The sequence below is a fragment of the Spermophilus citellus genome (assembly GCF_964194105.1).
Source record: "Spermophilus citellus genome assembly, chromosome: 7".
Lineage (NCBI taxonomy): Eukaryota > Metazoa > Chordata > Mammalia > Rodentia > Sciuridae > Spermophilus > Spermophilus citellus.
Genome location: NC_138188.1, coordinates 74,862,907 through 74,882,801, shown reverse-complemented (window position 1 = coordinate 74,882,801; position 19,895 = coordinate 74,862,907). Strand labels below are relative to the sequence as shown.

General features: G+C 42.5%; 1 protein-coding gene across 1 annotated transcript in view; it reads right to left on the bottom strand.

Moving 5' to 3' along the window:
• The window catches only part of USP13 (ubiquitin specific peptidase 13), a 204,795-nt gene that overhangs the window by 31,799 nt on the left and 153,101 nt on the right, over positions 1 to 19,895 (bottom strand). Inside the window, exons 7-11 of the mRNA XM_081301232.1 lie at positions 18,831 to 18,925; positions 17,001 to 17,188; positions 10,684 to 10,755; positions 10,251 to 10,344; positions 666 to 791 (exon numbers count right to left, since the gene is read on the bottom strand). Of these exons, the coding sequence (XP_081157358.1) occupies positions 666 to 791; positions 10,251 to 10,344; positions 10,684 to 10,755; positions 17,001 to 17,188; positions 18,831 to 18,925 (575 nt within the window). The remainder of the gene's footprint in view (positions 1 to 665; positions 792 to 10,250; positions 10,345 to 10,683; positions 10,756 to 17,000; positions 17,189 to 18,830; positions 18,926 to 19,895) is intronic.

Genomic DNA, 19,895 nt, shown 5'->3' with positions numbered 1-19,895 from the left:
CAAAAAGTTTTTTTCCAAAGAATCAGTGTGGAAGAGAGATAGGGAGGTAACTCAGCAGTAGAGCACCCTGGGCTCAATCCCCAAGTACAAAAAAAAAAAAAAAAAAAAAAATCATGGCCGAAGGACCAACATACATGAATGGAATTAAAAGAAAAAAAGGTTAGGACCCAAATGAAAAAGAAAGGGAGGAAATAATTGTCCTGGAAAAATTAAAGCATGTATGACGTGACCATATAGATGGATTTTGTAATCAGAAAGGGGGGGGGGGAAGATTGTTGTTTTTTAAGGGGAGACAAAGGCCTTAGGATTTTCAGTAGCTTTTAAAAACCACAGTATTTAATATGACTCAACTCTGCTGAGAGCAGTGTGACCTCTGAGCTGTGCAGGAGGACACCAAGTGCCACGTGGGGTTCTCCAGGGGCTCTGTTTAGGGACCAAAAACAAGGGCCAATGAAATAATTGATAAACATACCTATAACATGCACAGATTAAAAGAAACACTGGCAGATCCACCAGTCTCTGGAACCCAGGGCTTGAGGAATGGTCACATCAAGTGCCCTGGGCCCAGAGAGCTACAAGGTAAGGAGAGTTGGGGTGTTCTGGTCACGCCACGGCGGACTCCCACACGCACTTCTACAGCTCTCTGAGAATTTTTGAAGACTCACCTCTACGAGATGCACCAAGTGCAAGAAAAATTCCTGGGCATCCTGCTGCCTGTTGGAGGAGAACTCTGGGTGGCTCTTGCTGACAAAGGCCTTAAACATGCGTGGAGAGATCCCATTCTGTTGAGGCTAAGCAGAAAGATAAAATCGACTTACAAAACCTTCTCACACATTGACAGCCCTAAGAGCAGGCAGAGCAGAGCTGACCGTGAACTTCATTTCTCACATGAGATCACAGAAGCCCAAAAAGGGTAGATAAGGATGAAGGCTAACATGCACTGGGTGTTTAGCATTGGCCAGGCACTGCAGCCTTATGGGAGAATAGTCTGGGACTCTTTCTGTGGACTCAAGACAGTGGGTGATAAACACTCCACCTGTAAAGACAGACACGAGGCCCATCTTTATAGAACCTGCTACATGGTGGCCAAACCACTCTGTCACAGACCATTTCAGAGCTGACACATTAGGGAAGGTAAAAAGGGGGAGTGCTCCACAGCGTCTCTCCCTGCTCCCTGGGGGTACAGAAAAGAACCTCAAGCAAAGGTCAGGGTGTTTGCAAGGAAGGAAAATGGCATCGCATGGCCCTGTGACCTAATGCAGAGCTTCTCAAAGTCCAGATCCACCCTGCACTGTTTGTGGATCAGCACTCAGGGAGCCCCTGGGAGCTGGTGAGGCTTGCCCCTCACCTGGAGAAGCAGGAAGAGGCCAGCTGCAGCTGCCAGAAGGGCAGCATGGGGAGAGCAGGAGGCTGGGGCAAGTATGTCAGGACAAAGATAATGAACTTCCCCGGGGGCTAAGCGGGTAGCTCAGAAGGCCTCCAGGCACCCCCCAAAAAGACCCAGCACATGCTGGTGGGCTGTCTCCCAGCAAAAGGAGGCTCAGGATGAGACCTGGGATGGAGGGTTACAGAGGTCAGAAGAAAGGACCTCAGGAAATGTCCTTGCAAGGACTCTGAGATGGGGAGGTAAGATGTTGGAAGGGGCATCTCAAAAGAACCACTAATGTGTCCCCACAAAAAAAGGTCAGCTAGGTCACAAAACATGTGACAGCCAAGAGGGGGCCAAAGAGCACTATCTAGGTGAAAAGACCCTAGATGAGGTGGCTCCCTCATCTTCCCATCCTACTTGACCCTCAACTCTGAAGGGGACAGAGGAAGTAAAAGGAGGCAAAGAAGTGGACCAAGGACAAAAGGAAAAAATAAAATTAAAATATATATACAAATCAGTGACACCCACCCTCCTGTACTACTGTTTCCTAAGACTCCCGACTTGGTAAAAGGGAGAAGCATTCAAGTGGCTTTGATATGACCTAGACTTTTCAGTATTAGAAATCTAGGAAACTCGCCTACACTTCAGGAGGTGGGAAGATTCTACATGGCCTTTGGTGCCAGAGGCAGGCCCCTGATAGACCCAGGTGTTGCCCCAAGTTCACCCACCTGACAATGGTGACACCTGTTGACCTCATTAATACCACAATAACCCCAGAAAGCAGGTACTCTGCTTATCTCCACCAAGGGAAACAAGAGGCTAGCAGAGAAGGGCCAGATGAGTGGTCTTAATGACAGACGGCCATGCAGCTAGCAAAGCAGAAACAGAGTGGACTCCAGGTTCAGCTCCGACTCCAGTGTCAGGCTATTTGAAGCAACAAAAAAGTGGACCCACTAGACACATGTCAGGGAGCACTGAGCACATCCTGGAGCTCAGTGAAATACACCTCACCTCGGCAGTGGAGCCAAAGGTGGTTCCTGCCCTCTCTGCAAATGCGATGGCTGCTACTTGCCCCACGTTTGATAAAACCTCCACTTGCTTACCTTCCAAACCACATTCCCCTGCTCTGACAGACACCCAGAGAACCTGCCATCTGGGCCATCACTGGCTCCTAGCACAATTAAGACTTTCAGCCCGCTTCTGGCTCATCTCCATGGCCTGACTGGGTGCTAGCAGGGGCAGGCCCTGTCTCACGCCTATCTGAGTTCTCATGGACGTCCAAGGCCAATTCCTATGGTCTGGAGTCCCTGATGGATTTGCAGAATGACTGTCAGATTCAACAGGTGAAGAGACAACTCCTTTATCTCCCTGCAGCCAAAGGCAGCGCTACATATAACATCACTGCAATGCACCCATTCTAAGCAATTATTTCTCATTTAAGTCCAGTGAATTTTCCCATCTTGCTGAGGGCTCACTGGCCTAGTGAACCAGTATTACTGACCACGTCCTCTCTGCATGGCATTACTGGGAGTTCTATTACTGGGTGTTCTGCCTTCTAGGAGTTTATATATGTACGTCACACATACACACACACACACACACACATACACACACACACATACACCTGTTGTCAATGTTAAGAAACACTACAGAGGACCCAAAACAGTGCTAGTAGCCCTTTGAGAATTCCCCCAAATGGTAGTGTTTGGACATCTGAGGAACAGGAACCAGAACATAAATGATCAGCTTACATGTTTACATGGCTTCAAATGTGCTTCCAGTGCTAGACAAAGACCAATTTATTCCTGACCCAGTTAATTTTACTACCTGTTACACATCCCCTCAAAAGTATGTAAAGTTGTGCCTTTCTTCACTCATAATGCTAGTGTGTGCCTACATAGCATCAGCTGACACAGGCATGCAATGATGGTACCTTCTCTTGGCATAATGGCTAATATTTATACATTCATCCAACAGATATTTACTAAGTACTAGAAAGTCTCAGACATTATTCCAGGTGCTTGGATAAAAAAAATTACTGGGTACCAGGCACAGTTCTTCACATTGTATATGCATATTTTGCTTAATTTATCCAACCCCAAGAGACGATGATGAATATTATCTCCACTTGATAGAAGGAGAAGCTGAGGCACAGAAGGATAAGCAACTGGTCCAGGGTGGCATTGCGAGACCAGTCTCTCCATTCCCTCTCTCTAGTGTCCTAATGCTCTTTCTGGTTCACCCTGTCATCACTGAGTCCAACCAACAAGTTGCCAAGAAGAGAAGATAGTATGTCTTGGATTCTGGAAAGGTCTTCTTCAAACCCAGCATTGCAGGCCAGTCCAGCAATTATTTCTCCACTCTTAACAGTATGGAGACATCATGTGGGATTCCCATTTGTGCACTCTCTGTTTAGGTACTCACACAAGCAGGCATTCGCTGCCTGCCACTGAGGGCGTTACTTCTTACCAGCTGTGATTCGAGTGTGCTGTGGCCGCCAGTCCCCAACACAGACCACAGAGAACAGTTGCTTTGGAAAATTCAACAAGTCAGTAAATTCTGAAGAGCTGGCTATACCTCTGTGCCACTAAGTGGTGATACAACTGAGAGGAGAAGTTTCATTAGAGACCCTGGTGACAACCACCAGAAACAGCCCTGTGGTTGGAATGTGGCCCAGCTTCATTCATTCCCCTCCCACCTCTTCCCTTCTGTGCTTATCTTCTTTCTTTCTTTTCCCTTGATCTTTTTCTTTTTCTTTTTTTTTTTTTTTTTTTTTTTTTTAGTGGGAGAGGGAACTAGGGATTGAACTCAGGGGCACTCAACTACTGGGCCACATTCCCAGCCCTGTTTTGTATTTTATTTAGAGACAAGGCCTCACTGAGTTGCTTAGTCCTCGCTTTTGCTGGAGCTGGCTTTGAACTCACGATCCTCCGGTCTCAGCCTCCCGTGCCGCTGGGATTACAGGCGTGCACCACCAAGCCCTGCCTCAACTAACCTTTCTTAATCCATGATCAACAGTCCAGTGATTGCTTGAGAGCAGGTGATCACCTGGAAGTTATCTGAAAAGCGTCTTACCTAGAGAGATGTACCTCTTTCTACATACAGACCAGCTCCTGGGGTTGGCAGCTAGGTTTGAGCATTTGAGCTTAAATTCAGCTACTCCATGCTTCATGCCTTGAATATTAGCTGGCCCCATCTTTCTACACCCATGCCCCACTCCCACTGTATCCTGAATTTCAAAGGGAAGATTCAACTATGGCTATGTTCAATTCACATCTAGATAAGAGGAAGTTAGTCTCTAAAAAATGTTGAGCCTGAATCTAATCAAGCCTCCAGATCTACCTACCAGTTTCTAAGGAACACAGGTTGAGCAATACCTCATGGTATTGAGGGCAAATGATCCAGCTCCTTCAACAAATCAAGAGCTTACAAAAAGAAGAGGAAGATAACTTTGGAAAGATATCTTCAGCACTGCAGGAAAAAATCTGCATATTAAACAATAGTAATCATCTAATGGACTGGATATTAGATGAGACTAAAAAAGATTGAATTGTTAATTTTGTTGGCATGTCTTTAACATTTTAAATAATATTTATGGTAAATGAAAACAACCAAGGCATTATAGTTATAAATGCATTCTAAATATTAACAGGTAAAGAGTAGGGTTATGAATTATGTGTTAAATTACTGCAGGAAAGAGAAAGGAAAGAAAGAGAAGGGAAAGAAGAAGGGGAAAGAGGGAAAGGGAAGAGTTTAGGAAGATTGATGGAACCAGATTGGCAAAATGGGCAGTCCAGCGATCACTGAGCTAGTGAAGCTGCTGAAATTCATTGTGCTCTCCACTTTTATGTACATATGCAAATTTAAATATTTTTTCTTTAAAAAAAAGAAAGCTGAGGCTCTGTATAGGATAGTTCGTTAAAAGCTAAAATAAAAAAATAAAAAATAAAGAAATTGAGCTAGAGAAAGCATGTTTCCTACTTGACTGTACGTCAGTGACATCCCCTGAGTGTCTCCATGGACTTAACACACAAAATGAGGCCCAAACTGACCATGAGTCATATCTGCCTTCCGAGAGGATGAACTCTCTCTGGTGAGCTGGCTCTTGGGATACCTGAAGCAAAGGCTAGTTCTGAGTCACTATAACAAGGGAGGCCCAAATAGTCTCCAAAATAGCAACCGCCTAGGGAACCTGTTGTATTAATAGGATACTGTACTTACTTTCTCCATCAGCAATTGCAAAAACGATCAGCTAAAATTAGAGAGAAGACTACAGTGTTCAGAATGTCTCCCAGAAGCTTACACAGGACTTTCTGTTTAACACCGTGCACCAGGCAGACAGCCAGATGCTAGCCACTCACGCTCCCCTGAGCCTAATGCTTTAATTAATCAGCAAGCAGAGAGATTGAGATTGAGATTTTTAGCACATTAGAGCAATGCTTGCACAGAACTTATAAGACCAAGCAACAAAAGGGAGATAAACACATCTCAGCCTGTCCCCAAAGCACAAGTGTATGAACTCTTGTGTATTTAAACTTTTTATCTTAAACCTTAAACCTTAGACCACTAGCTCCTACCCCCTATCCAAACCCCAAATCTCCCAAGCTACTATTCATATTTCAAAAGGTAAATTAGAAATGTTATATTTGCCCAAACTAGGAAAACAGAGTTCAGTGAAAACAAAGTTCTTACGTTTAGAGCTTAAGTTATATCACCGAAAAGTAGAACACTGGTCACCTCATGCTGATAAGAAGTTGAAACCAGTGATTATGTGTCAAGGATCACTTAGATGAACACTCACATAATTAATTTTTAAGAAATAATTTATTCCAAATACACAATTATGTAAGATATGTTATCTTCAAAAGAAGAAAGAAGTTACAAAGTATTTGACTTTAAAATGTTTGAAAGCACTGTCTTAATATGCATAAGGATGAAGAATATATATACATATAATTTTTTTAACACAGGTCTTACAATATTGCCCAAGCTGACCTTGAACTCCTGGGCTCAAGCAACCTTCCTGCCCTCAGGGGGTAAAAAAAAAAAAAAGACTCATTTTCTCTAATGTTAAAGTATTATCTATGACATGCAATCTTATCTTAAAAGTCAATTCAGTAGGGCTAGGGGCATAGCTCAGTGGTAGAGTGCCTGCTTAGTGTGCACAAGACTCTGGATTCAATCCCCAGCACCAAAAGAAAAAAAAAATCAATTCAAAAAATTAGTCAGTGCCCACTACAAATATTGCAAGTCTTTTTTATAGACAAAAATATTTATTAAGCAAGCATATATTAAACACTAACTTTCACCTTGTTTCAAAGCAGACCAATTTAATATCAGGAAGGATGTGTTCTAGAATTGACCCAAGTTATGAGATGGCGATGAGCAACCCACACTATTAGGCTGGTAATTTGCAAACTTAAAATGCCCCATCTTGTCATCTACCCACTACCATCCACACATTGAGACACTGTGAACCTAAAACAAATCCTGAAGTACCACTTAGGGAAACAGGAGAGTATAGTGGTCCCAGGAGACACATTGCTTGGTGAGATTCCTAGGTCTGCCACTCAAAAGCTAACTTTAGGCCAGAGTCCTCTGCATCACTTCCAGCATCAGTGAAAGAGCCTGGCCCTTTGCCACCTCAATGTGATGCCAGCTATTACTCCCATGGTTGCTGGTGGTCCTATGTAAAGGCATTTCTGCCAAAGGCTCTGATCCCTCTCTCATGCTCTCTCTCTCCTCTGCCACACATTCCTCTCATAATCTATCCCTTCTTTGCTTCAGTGCATCTTCTTTCCTCTTGTGAGACACTTCGGGTTCATCTCTAAGTTGCCACAGGCCTGGGACAGGACCATTTGACCAGAGAGCTCCCGATACCTGAGAAAAGGAAGATTCTCACAACTGGTCCCTTTGAAACCAATTACCAGTGACAATCTTGATGTCTCAGAAAGTAATTCCATCTTCTGTCAAGGGGAGTAGAGAGTTCTGCTATGGATTATTTGTCTCTTCGACGAATAGCTTAAAACAGTCACCCGCAGGACCACAAAGGTCAATTCACGCTCTACTTCAAATGTTAGAGGAGCCTCACTGGTGCTGGGACCAAAGACCTGCTCATTTCCTCTCTTGCAGGATGGGCCTTCCCCTCCACTGCCAGGATGTGTGATGCACACAGATCACATTTGGATTCTTTCATCAAGACCACGCACTAGATTATGGTGCCTCAACACTCGGAAGCATTTTGTAAGTCATCTAGACCAAAGGTCACAAACCCAAATACCCACAGTACTAGCCAGGTCACAAGCCACAAAGGGACTGGAGCCAGCTGGGGACTGTGTGTCTCATGTGAAGGGAGGGCAGAGTGGGACTCCAGCTGCCACTGTGGGGCTGGGACTGGCAGAGGTTCTGGGTGGTTCAGAAAAGCTAGGAATTCAGGTAATCTGTGTGAGTCAAGCAAAACACACTTCAGGCCACATATGGCCCAAGTGCTGCTAGGTCACATGCCTCGATGCAAACTGAGCTGCAAGCTGGAATCTACAGATCAACCGCATAATGGCCACTGACCCCTATGCGGAGGAAAGAAAGACCAGAGCTAAGCAGTCATTATTTCTAGCACGAATAAATCATGTGCCTTACTCATGTAAGAACCACTTTTTTTTTTAACCAGCATAAAAGGACATTATAATAGTAACCAAACCAAATTTTACAAACACCACTAAGTTGATTTTGCATTTTCACATTTTGGAATGTCAAATGAGAACCATCTCCTCCACTGCATCCCAGATGAGGGTCTCACTGCTTCTGGTGGGAAAGGATCAGAATCCTGCAGTGCTGGGTAACAAGGCAATTTGAGAAGCGAAGTTCTTCCCACCCTGTGCCACTCTGATCTCCTGGGCTCGCCATCCAGAATGTCTGTTTCCCTCTTTACTTCCTTCTTTTCATCCCGAAACACTGCCTCTTTCTGTGTTCCCCTGAGAGCCTTCCTTCCCTTGTTTGCTCCATTTCCACAAGCAGCTAACTTCATATGAACAAGAGAGTGTTCACTCTCTTGCTTTTGGTCTACAGGCATTAGTTAAGGCCTACTGACTTAAGATGGAAGCACAGAGATCAGACAACAGACTTGAAGGACCTTGCCCACTAAGTCAAGACAGGGTACTCCAAAAGGACAGCAGGTGGTAGAGAAGGGGCATGCACTTCCACTCAGGACACTTGCAGCAACAGGAGCTAAGGGTGCTGAATACAACTCTGTCAGCCATGTGCTGCACAATTCCAAGGACACTATTCAAAAAGATCAGGCTCTGAATAGCACCTCCTGGAGTTGTGCATCAGAGAAGACCACTGTGCAGGCACATGGAGCTCAGGTCTAGTACTGGGAGATCAAGCCCATTTTTCAATCATTCTGTCAATCAAAAATGATTGGCCAATGGAGCTTCTCCTACTTGAATGTGCATAAAAACCACGTGACCACTTGCCAGAAATGAGACCTGCAAGCCCCCCTAGAAATTCTGAATCCTCAGCTCTGGGGAGAGGTTGAAGAACTTGTGTGGTGGTGTTTAACAACCAGCATTTTGAGAAACACTAGCAAACAAAGCTGAGGATCAGGAGAAGGAAGACACTGTAAGGGCCAAGACTGTGCCACTGAGGGGGTGATGTTATATTGTTATAAGGTTTATTCCTTCTGTCTCTGCTGTATTTATGAAGAACGTTGTTTCTGAAGATCATTAAGGATGGCCCATACATATGATCTATATGGGGAAACCCTGACACGGGTTATTCCTATCACAATTTTTTTTTTCACTACTGGAGAATGAAGTCTGGTAGGCAAATACTCTGCCACTGACCTACATCCCCAATCCCTTTTTTCATTTTTATTTTTTTTATTTTGTGACAAAGTCTCACTAAGTTGCCCAGGCTGAGCTGGATCCTTCAGAGGAGTTGGACTACAGGACTGCACTACCTGGCTATTACAATTTTTTTTTATTGGTGTATAATAATCATGCAGAATAATGAGTTTCATTATGGCATATTCATATATGCATATAGCATACTTTGATCAATTTCACTCCCCAGTCCCTCCCTTCCCCCCACCTTCCTTTCTTCCCGTGATCCCCTTCCTCTACCCTACTGGTCTCCCACTTTCATGAGATCCTTTTCTTTCCTCTTTTTCTCTCTAGCTACCACATATGAGAGAAAATGTGACCCTTGACTTTCTGAGTCTGGCTTATTTTGCTTAATGTGATGTTCTCTAGTTCCATCATTTTCCTGCAAATAATATAATCTGGCTCTCACAATTTTTAAGAGCACACAGAGAGGCACCACTCACTCTGAAATGAGACTCCTATTCTGAAAGCTTGCTAAATTTGCAGGCACCATTTGACTATGCATAAGAAACCCACCTTCTGAAATGTGGTATATTTCACGACGGAATATTACTCAGCCTTAAAGAAGAATGAAATTATGGCAGTTGCAGGTAAATGGATGCAGCTGGAGAGTATCATGCTAAGCGAAATAAGCCAATTCCAATAAACCAAAGGCCAAATGTTTTCTCTGAAATGCAGATGTTAATTCACAAAAAGTGGTGGGGGCTAGGGAAAACTACAGATATTTTGAGATAGACAGAGGGAAGTGAAGGGAGGGGAGGGAATGTAGGGATAGGAAAGATTATTACCCTATGTGCATATATGATTACAAGTTGTGTAACTCTACATCATGGACAATCAGAGAATGAGAAGTTATACTCCATTTATGAATGATATATCAAAATGTACTCTGCTATCATATATAACTAATTAGAACAACAACAACAAAAAAGAAACCCACCTTCTGGCCAGTAGAAGTCCCCCTTTCCCACACATCCACGCAGCACACCTGGGACACGTACCTTGTGCTCCTCTTTCATGACCTGCTCAATGAGCTCCGATTTCACTGGAGGCTTTGAGTACTGACCCGAAAGAAGGCCATGTCCTAACTTAGTCCTGACCAGGAAGAGACACAAAAGCAAAGAGTTCATTGTTGTCTTCCTAGAGAGATATTAAAATTATTTCTGAATTCTGATAAATACAGCTGCTTTGAGTGGAGCATTTTCTCTTGATTATTCACAAATAACTTATTTGCCTTACTTGCTTCTGATTACATTGTTAAATTTTCCACAGTTCTTTATTCATTTCTTCCCATAAAGGTGACACATGATCATTGTAGAACACTTAATATATACAAGAACAAAAAAGAATTGCCTTTCATTCTGCAACCCAGTGATAACCACTATGAATATTCCGTTGGATACTTTTTCTAGACCAACATAATCTGGTACTTACATCTGTGTGTTGAAATCTTGTGTTGGATCTAAAGGCGAGTAGTCAAATATTCTTGGAAGGTTTCCTACGTACCTAGGGAATGAGAAGCAATAGTCAAAACATAGGAACCAAGAGAAGAACAGAACTGATACAAGCCATCATTCTCTCAAAATCAGGAAGGTCTTTGAGAGAATGATGGCTTGTATCAGTTGATTCTGTATCAGATGATTCTGTTCAAATCATCTGGGTTGGGGATGTGGCTCAGTGATAGAGTAATGCCTGGCATGCACAAGGCCCTGGGTTTGATCCCCAGCACCACAAGAAAAAAAAAAAAAAAGAGAGAGGGAGAGAACAATAAAAACTAACATAATGATTAAAAAAAAAATTCAGGGGCTGGGGTTGTGGCTCAGCAGCAGAGTACTCGCCTAGCACGTGTGAGGCGCTGGGTTCGATCCTCAGCACCACATAACAATAAATAAAATAAGGATATTGTGTCCAGCTACAACTAAAAAAAATATTTTTTAAAAAAATTCAAACCACCTGAGGAACAGTTTTTTCTGAGATCTGTCTCAACCACCAAACTCAAGAACCTTCCTGAAACCCTGATGCTTCCTTCCATTATTGAGTCTCAACCCTGGTTAAAATCAACATTATCTACAGAGCTTTTTTTCTTTTTTCTTTTTTTTTAATGATCAAAGTCAGTGGGGCATGGTGTTATACACCTGTAATCCCAGAGACTTAGGAGGCTGAAACAAGAGGATTGCAAGTTCACAGCCAGCCTCAGCAACTCAGCAAGACTCTAAGAAACTTAGTGAGACCCTATCTCAAAAATATGGTGACAAACGCCTGTAATCCTAGTGGCTCAGAAGGCTGAGGCAGGAGGATCATGAGTTCAAAGCCAGCCTCAGCAACTTACGAGGCCTTAAGCAACTCTGCAAGACTCTATCTCTAAATAAAATATTAAAAAGGACTACGGATGTGGTTCAGAGGTTAAGTGCCCCTGGGTTCAATCCCTGATCCCTAAAAAATAAAAATAATAAAAAGAGGCAGAGATATAGCACCCCTGGATTCAATCCCTAGTACAAAAAAAAGAAATACCAAAGCCAGAACCACCCCTAGATGTTCTGATTTCCTCCCTTGAGATTGAAGCTTGGGATTTATAGTTCCTTTAAAAATTCCCCCCATGAGGGTTGGGGTTGTGGCTCAGTGTAGACTGCTCACCCAGCACCTGTGAGGCACTGGGTTTGATCCGCAGCACCACAAAAATAAATAAATAAAAGCACTTTGTCCATCTACAACTAAAAAAAAAAAAATTTTAATTAAAAAAATTAAGTTCCCCACATAATCCGAACACGTCTCCAGCCTAGGTTAAAGAACACTCTCTCCTTTGACCAAAACTTTAGTCACTCTCCTCCAAGTCCTCTGGCTGGCTTGAAGACCAACCTAGAACTTCCTTAAATGTCCTTATAGAATCTATTTTGAGTGAAAATCCTGAGTCCATTTAGTGAAAATCCCCACATTAGTACCCGACCACCCTGACCTGTCTTCAGTGATAATCCCATCAAGACAGCTGAACCAGAAGCCCTTATCCTTGAGGTTCCTTCTTACTAATGCTCCATCTACTGACCCTCCCCCTGCTTGGTAGTGAATCCCTACTTGCCTTCCCTAAAATGGACGTTGAGTCCAGCCACTGACTCACTGCAAGAAGCAGCAGTCCTTATGTCTGTCACCAGGGACCCCTCTTGAATTCAGTCTGCCTTACCATCTTAGACAACGTTCAGATATCTTTTTTCTTTAACATAAGGCGTTGTTCCAACAACCTCAAAATGAGTAAATAAATACAGTGACAACTACCATTTCCAGAGGGCTTTCTATATTAGCTAGTTGAGTTTTCATTACAACCATATGAGGAAGGGGTTTTTATCCCCATTATCCCATTTGAGAGATGAGAAATTGGGATACAAACTCATTAGGCAGCTTCCGAAGTCACTCAGTGAGTGAGTGCCTGAACCCAGAGTGGGCCCCAGCAGCCTGGCCCCAAGGTCCTGCTCTGCAGCCCTCTGCTGGCCATGCCTGCATTGGGCAGCCCACATCTCTTCCCGACTGCTGCATACTGACGGAGCAGTGCTAACCTCAGTACCTCTCCAGCCTTCACTCCCATCCTCAGTCCCTTTCCTACTTCACACCCTCCCAACTTTATGCTGTTCTTCTTTCCCCCTCCAGGCTCTGACTGTGGAAGCCTGAAAGATCTAGGAAGAGGAGTCCAGAAACAGATCCCTTCCGATGGCCCTTCTTGCATCCTACTCTGCCCACTTCTCTGACCCCATCTGCCACCACTCTACCGCTGCCCACAATGCCCTGACCATTTGCCTCCCTAGTGCCCCAGGGCATTCCAGATTGACTCCTGCTTCAAGGCCAGGCCATCTGCTGTCCCTTTTCTGGAACGCTCTTTTCACAGATGCTTGCTTGGCAGCCCCTTCTCAGGTCTGCTGAAAGTCACCTCCCCAGACTCAGCCAAGAGAGTAGCTACCCCCACCCTTCCTAACTCCCTATTGCATGCTCCAGCAGAATTTGTTCTTAGCTTCTTAGCTAAGAACAAATATTCACTATTTGAATTACACCATTTATTTTCTTTCTTGTTATCCGTCTCTCTAAAGATTATATAATAGAATGCAATCTCTATGAAGGTGGACTAAACCATGTCATGTAATCACACAACCAATTTCTATAACTGGCTTCCAAGAACCAAAGAAAAAAGGTATTGCTATGGTTTGGATATGTGTCACCCCCATAGACCATGTGTCCCCAACCCATAGCACATAGCATTGTTGAGAGATGGTGGAACCCTTAAGAGGCGGGGCCTAGTGGGAGGAAGTTAGGTCACTCAGGTGTGCCCTCAAAGGGGATTGTACGACCATTTCTCTTCCTTTCCCTCTCCCCTTTCTCTCTCTCTTTATACCACCCACAAGTTGTATAAAGATGTAGATTTGCTAACTGACAATCTGGCCACCTATGATCCAGTTTTAACTGGACCTCCTCCACCACACACTTTCACCATGATATACTGTGCCACTACAGGCTCAAAGAAATAGGGCCAATTGGTCATGGACTAAACCTCCAAAACTGTGAACCAAAATAAACCTTCCTCTTTTTAAGTTGGTTATCTCAGGTATTGTACACAGTGACAGAAAGCAGACTAACAGGCATTATTGCAACAAAGCTCTAGCAAGAAAACCAGGGCATACTGGCCGTTAGCGCCAACCTCTAATTGGATCCCTCAACTAGTAGAAACTTCAAGGTACCTCCTGTTCACAAACTCAGACTTTGTTTCACAGATTATGTATCTATACCAAAGGTAGCTTGTAGACAAGGAGAGACAGTCCCATCCTTGTCCCTGCTCTCAAATGTGTCACTGGCGCAACAGTTTCATCTAGAAGTTTTTAAAGGACAGAAAGCCAAACAACAGATAAATCAGACTTCTGAGCTAACTTTTTAGCTACAGAGGCCATGCTGATGAATTCTGTATAAGACACAACATGACAAACTCATGAGCTCACCTATGATCCAGTTTTTATCACATCTCAAAATCTGTCAAGACAAAAAACTCATCAGGAAGATGAATGGGTTTATGCTTCAGGTGAGACTGGTAGAGAAACATAGAGTGATAGGGGGTGAAACTTTGACATCCAAATGTCCATTTTGCCAGCCAACTATGTTCCTTTTCTAATTGACAAGACATAGCCTCCATTACAACAAAACTAAATTAAAATGCAGAAGTCATGTTAGGTAATTTTTAAGAGACATATTACAATTGCAGTTCGAGATCTAGTGATAATCCAAGAAAAGATGTAGATTTGCTAACTGACAATGTGGCCAACTTCTTCAAGTCGCACACCAGTTTATCTAGATGTGATCCTCAGTGAGAATTATGTTAAAATGTAAACCAGTGGCAGACAAGGTATCAAGGAATCGGGCTGACATTTCTGAATTCCACTGTGGTGTTCATAAGTCATCTAATCTTTCTATGAGTCACTCTTTCCACTTACAAAATGGATACACTGCCTTAGACCCAGCTAAACTGAACTGACTACTGGGAAAAAAAAGGGGGGGGGGGGGCTTGCAAAGCAAATATTTCAATTGGGGGGGGGGGGGGGCATTTGGCCAAACAAGGAAAAGAATAAGAAGGAGTTGCTCATGTTCTAAGATATATGGTAAAAACTTATAAAATAGCATATAAAATATTTGATAATATGAAATAAAATTCCAAAATTCTTGAAACAAGACTACAGGGAGGGCTGGGGTTGTGGCTGAGTGGTAGAGTACTTGTCTAGCATGTGTTAGGTGCTGGGTTCGATCCTCAGCACCACATGAAAATAAATAAATAAAAAATAAAAGTATTGTGTCCAACTACAATTTTAAAAAATTGTTTTTTAAAAACTATAGGGAGATTCAAATCTTTTTTTTTAATTCATAAACATATTTTTAAAATATTTATTGTTCCATTTAAATACAATGTTCATTTACACATAAGTCTTTTTTTAACTTTTTTTATTCTAACTTGTTATATATGACAGCAGAATGCATTACAATTCATATTACACATACAGAGCACAATTTTTTATATCTCTGGTTGTATACAAAGTATATTCACACCATTCACGTCTTCATCCAACTACAACTAAAAAAAATTTTTTTTCAAAGACTACAGGGAGATTCAAATCTTAAATCAAATAAATAAATAAATACACCACAAATTTGAGATACATTTTTTTTTCATTTAAAAAAAATCAGAAAGTTAATTCTTTGTCAAATGGCCTGTCAGAAGTTTGTTGTTGTTGTTGTAGTTGTTAGTAGATTTTAAAGCACTAAAAATGTTGTTGGATTTTGTAAGAAAAAAAAAAGTTTCTTCCACTGTAGTTTAAAAGCAATAATAATTGTTATTATTATCTCCCACAAGGACATCCCTTCAGCATTTCCAAGAAAGATCTTGGAGCATGAGTCACATAGGATGGAGTGACATTTTTCTCTGATCAAATGACGTGTGAGACGTGGGTAAAAATTTATAAAAAAAAAAAAAATATGATGTTCACCTTTGAAAAGGGTTTCCCATCTTGAGGCTTCAAACTTGCTCTTCCCTTTGCCCAAAATCCCCTGCCCCCCACTCCTCCCACACATCTGTCAGGGTATGTTCCCTCTACAAGGGGTCTTCTCTGATACCTCCTTCCCTTTTCCTTCATGGAATGTACCACCACACACCCAGCATACTGCCGAGCAGAACAGAACTCACACCATTGGCTGGATGAAAACATGAAAATCAATATGGAAAACTGACCATATATTTTCAAAGCCAGAAAATGGCAAGAGGTTAAGTCTTCAAATACCAAGGAAAGAAAAGGTTTTCTGACATACTTTTGATTAACCCCTATTAAAGCCATTAGGATTTCAACTCCAGGTGGGTAAAACATTGCCCTGTGCTATTCCTAGCCTGCCGTCTGCCTGTTAGTCTGCCTTGACACACGTGTGTCCTCTTCCACACTGAACCAAGGTAGAAGCCTACCCACTGCGGGACATGCTAGACATAATTTTCTAAACTTAGTTAGTGGTCCTAAGTGCACCACTGAGCACACCAGCTGTAGCTCCTGAGCTCTGTGGCTTCCTGTTCTAAGTACAACCCAAGGAAGAAAAACTGAGCCACCAGGTGTGGGGTGAGGAAGACAGCCTTGTTCATGCTCAGTTAGGAAGCACCCAAAATCAGTGCCTCCCCAGTGTCCATGGTAAGGGGCCAGCTTTTTCCAACTTGGACAATACTCTTAAAGAACACCATAAAAAATGAATAATCAGAAAAATGAAATGCTACTTATAAGACATGACAATATAAAGCTGCTACAAAAATTTCTAAGTGCTCTCAGTCCCCATACTTAATTCATCACAAACCCATATCCAACCATCCACAAGAACAGCACCAGTGTGTGGCCCAATGAAAATCCTAAGTCACTAAAGAACTCTCCATCCCCAGAGGAGAGAGACTGGACAAACCAACCACTGGCTCTCTCCTAGCACATCCATAGGAGGGACTGGGCAGCTTCCCCGCAGAGGCTAATGATTAGTATATTCTTGGCACATAGAGTCGGGGTCTAAAAGTGGAAGTCATAATTAATATAACCTTGTAGAGTGTTTTTGAGTTTTCAAAGTTCCCCTATCTCCCCTGATCCTGTAACACTTGGTAAGGGTTCTCACCCAGCCTTGGGATGAGAGGACATGCCACAGATGAGGTGGCAGAAGGTCCAAGGTGATGCAGATGGGCTTCCCCAGGACCCCTCTGCTCGGGAGGCACTTACGCTCTCTGGAATTCTGGGATGCTGAAGATGGCCTGCATGACTGAACTGAGGTAGCAGCTGTTCCCCAGGTTCTTCAGACCCGTGTACCCGGGGCCATACATGGGCTTCAGCTTCGTCCCCGACTCCTGGATCACTTCCCACTCGCTGACCCTGGGCTTGATGTCATTGTCCCGAAGCCCATTCTCTGTCTAGGACCAAGTCATTAAAGAAAGATAATTTTAAATATGATTCCCATTCAAATATCATGTCCCATGAATTATTTCTAATGTCAATGGATATTTCTGATGTTTTTTCTAATTACATGGAGAAATAAAAAATCTAGTTAAAGCACACTGAGAGACAGTGGCCGTCGCATGATGATGGAGTAGTTAATGCCACAGAACCGTATAATTAAAAATGCATGTAAGAAATAATAATAAAAAATGGCTAAAAATGTGAATATTTTCTGATAAAGGAGGCTGACTCATAGTGGGGGTAGGGACAGGGAGCATGGGAGGAATAGATGAATTCTACATAGGAAAGAGGGGTGGGTGGGAAGGGGAAGAGGCAGGGGATTAGCAAGGATGGTGGAATCTGATGGACATCATTATCCAAAGTACATGTATGAAGACACAAATTGGGTGTCAACCTACTTTATATACAAACAGATATGAAGAAATGTGGTATATACGTGTAAATAAGAATTGTAATTAAAAAAAAAACAAAGTAGATGTATAAAGACATGAATTGGCATAAATATACTTTATGTACAAAGATATGGAAAATTGTGCTCTGTATGTGTAATAAGAATTGTAATGCATTCTGCTGTCGTGTATTTAAAAAAATAAAATCAATTAAATAAAAAAGTGGCTAAAATGGCAGCTTTTATGTTATGCATATTTCATCACAATAAAAAAAACATGAAAAAGATTTTTTAAAGAGAAGGATTGAAAAGGCAGGAGAGAGGATGAGGATAAAACTTAGAAATCAAAGAAAAAGAAGCAAGATGACTTAAAGAGAAGAAGCAACACAAAACAGCAATGAAAAGGTGAGGCAGTGGAGAGGGTGTGGAGTAAAACCTGGGGCCTGGGAGCACCTTGCTAGGGGAAGGAGGTGTGAGGAGAACAAGCGAGAAGGCAGGTAAGAACAGGAAGAGAGGGAGGTGGCCTGGGAGGAAAGGGCTAAAACAAAACGTGCACCTTAAATAGCTTCTCAAAAAGAAAAAGAAAAAAAAAAACTATGGTCGTGACGTCAACTCCAGCACACATTAATAAATGAAGCAAAGCCTTTTCCATCAACAATAATGGGTTGGCTTATTCTTTCCACCACCCCAGGAGTTCTGCTTCCCTTCCTGAAATTAATTAAAAATGATGTTGGTCACAGATAATTTTAAAGGTCATCTCCCTGTACTTTCTCCCTTCGGTGAACAAAAGTGTGATTCATGCAACTATCCATCAAAAGGAGACAGAAATTGTGCAAGTAAACTCTAACGAAAACAATATGGTACTTGATCAGATGCCATTTTTATTACAACATAAAACATTTAAGCTGGTAACCAAAAAAAATATGCAAATTACTTAAATTCAAGAAGTCAATATACAGAGATACGAAAAATTGTGCTATATATGTGTAATAAGGATTGTAATGCATTCCACTGTTGTCGTGTGTTTTAAAAATAAATAATTTTTTTAAAAAGAAGTAAATGTAACAATTAAAACATATAATTTATAAAAACAAAGATCCATGTTAGAGGAATGGTATATTAAGTAAACTAAGTGGCTCCCTCTCCCACCCCACATCCCCATATCCCCCCCACAAGGTGGGATTAGAGACCAAAGTAGACCTTCTCACCCCATGCATGTGAAGCATATCGATTCCAAAATGCGCTAGGTGCTTGGCCAAATGAGGATCTAAAACAGGTTCCTCTTCTTGAAAAGAATAAACATCTAGAGGTGAAGAGAAAATAAGCAGATATCTGTAATCAAGTCATTCAATATTCAATAAATACTTATTGAACCTCTAATGCGCACCATACTTAGAGTATAGCAATAAACCAAACAAAAACCTCATAACACTCAACCAGGAAAAAGATGATAAACAATAAACATAATAAGCAGATATGGCTTGTAAATACACACATATCAATTCTTTTGACATTTCAAAACCTAAAAAAAAAAAGTTTCTAAAATAAGAAAAAAGAACAGTACCTTAAATTAAAGTTATTTAAAATTAGACAAATAAATGCCCCACATTGAACTTTTCTAACCAAAGATACAGTGGCATGACACTAAGGTCAGAAGAGGCCAGGGTGAGGAGGTGACCTATGTCTGCCATAGGGGAGAATTGGTGGGGACAGAAAGCACACAGGTGCTGAGCTGCAGGTAAATGGTTGGACCAAACAAAATTCTGTCTGTGGAATCTTCTACATCCTCAATCATCCCACCAGTCGTTCCCCTGAGCCCCTTCTTTCCTACTTCAATGTTCACACTACATGGAACCTATGAGAGATCTGTGCAGACTGTGAGGTGCTTCCCCAGCCTGCCCACCTCACTCACAGCATGCACAGGCACCCGGGATATGTCTTGCACGCCTGGGTAACTCAGGAGGCTCCGGACACCCCAGGCCCTGCGTGGTGGCACAGTGCGCTGGGGTGGGCAGCTTCTCTCCTCATGATGACAACATCCCACCCGACAACATAAAGCTTTGGACTGAACTGTGGTGCAAGAACCAAGCTGCAGCATCACCTGGGAACGCCAGGGAGATGCAGCGTCTTGGGCCCCGTCCCAGACCCACTAATCAGAATCTTCATTTACCAAGACTCCCAGGGGCACCGTAAAGTTTTCGGAGCAATGTTTACAGTTTTCAAAGCCATAGGATCCCCTGCCCTATCCGTCCTCCCACGGCAATGCAGTAGGA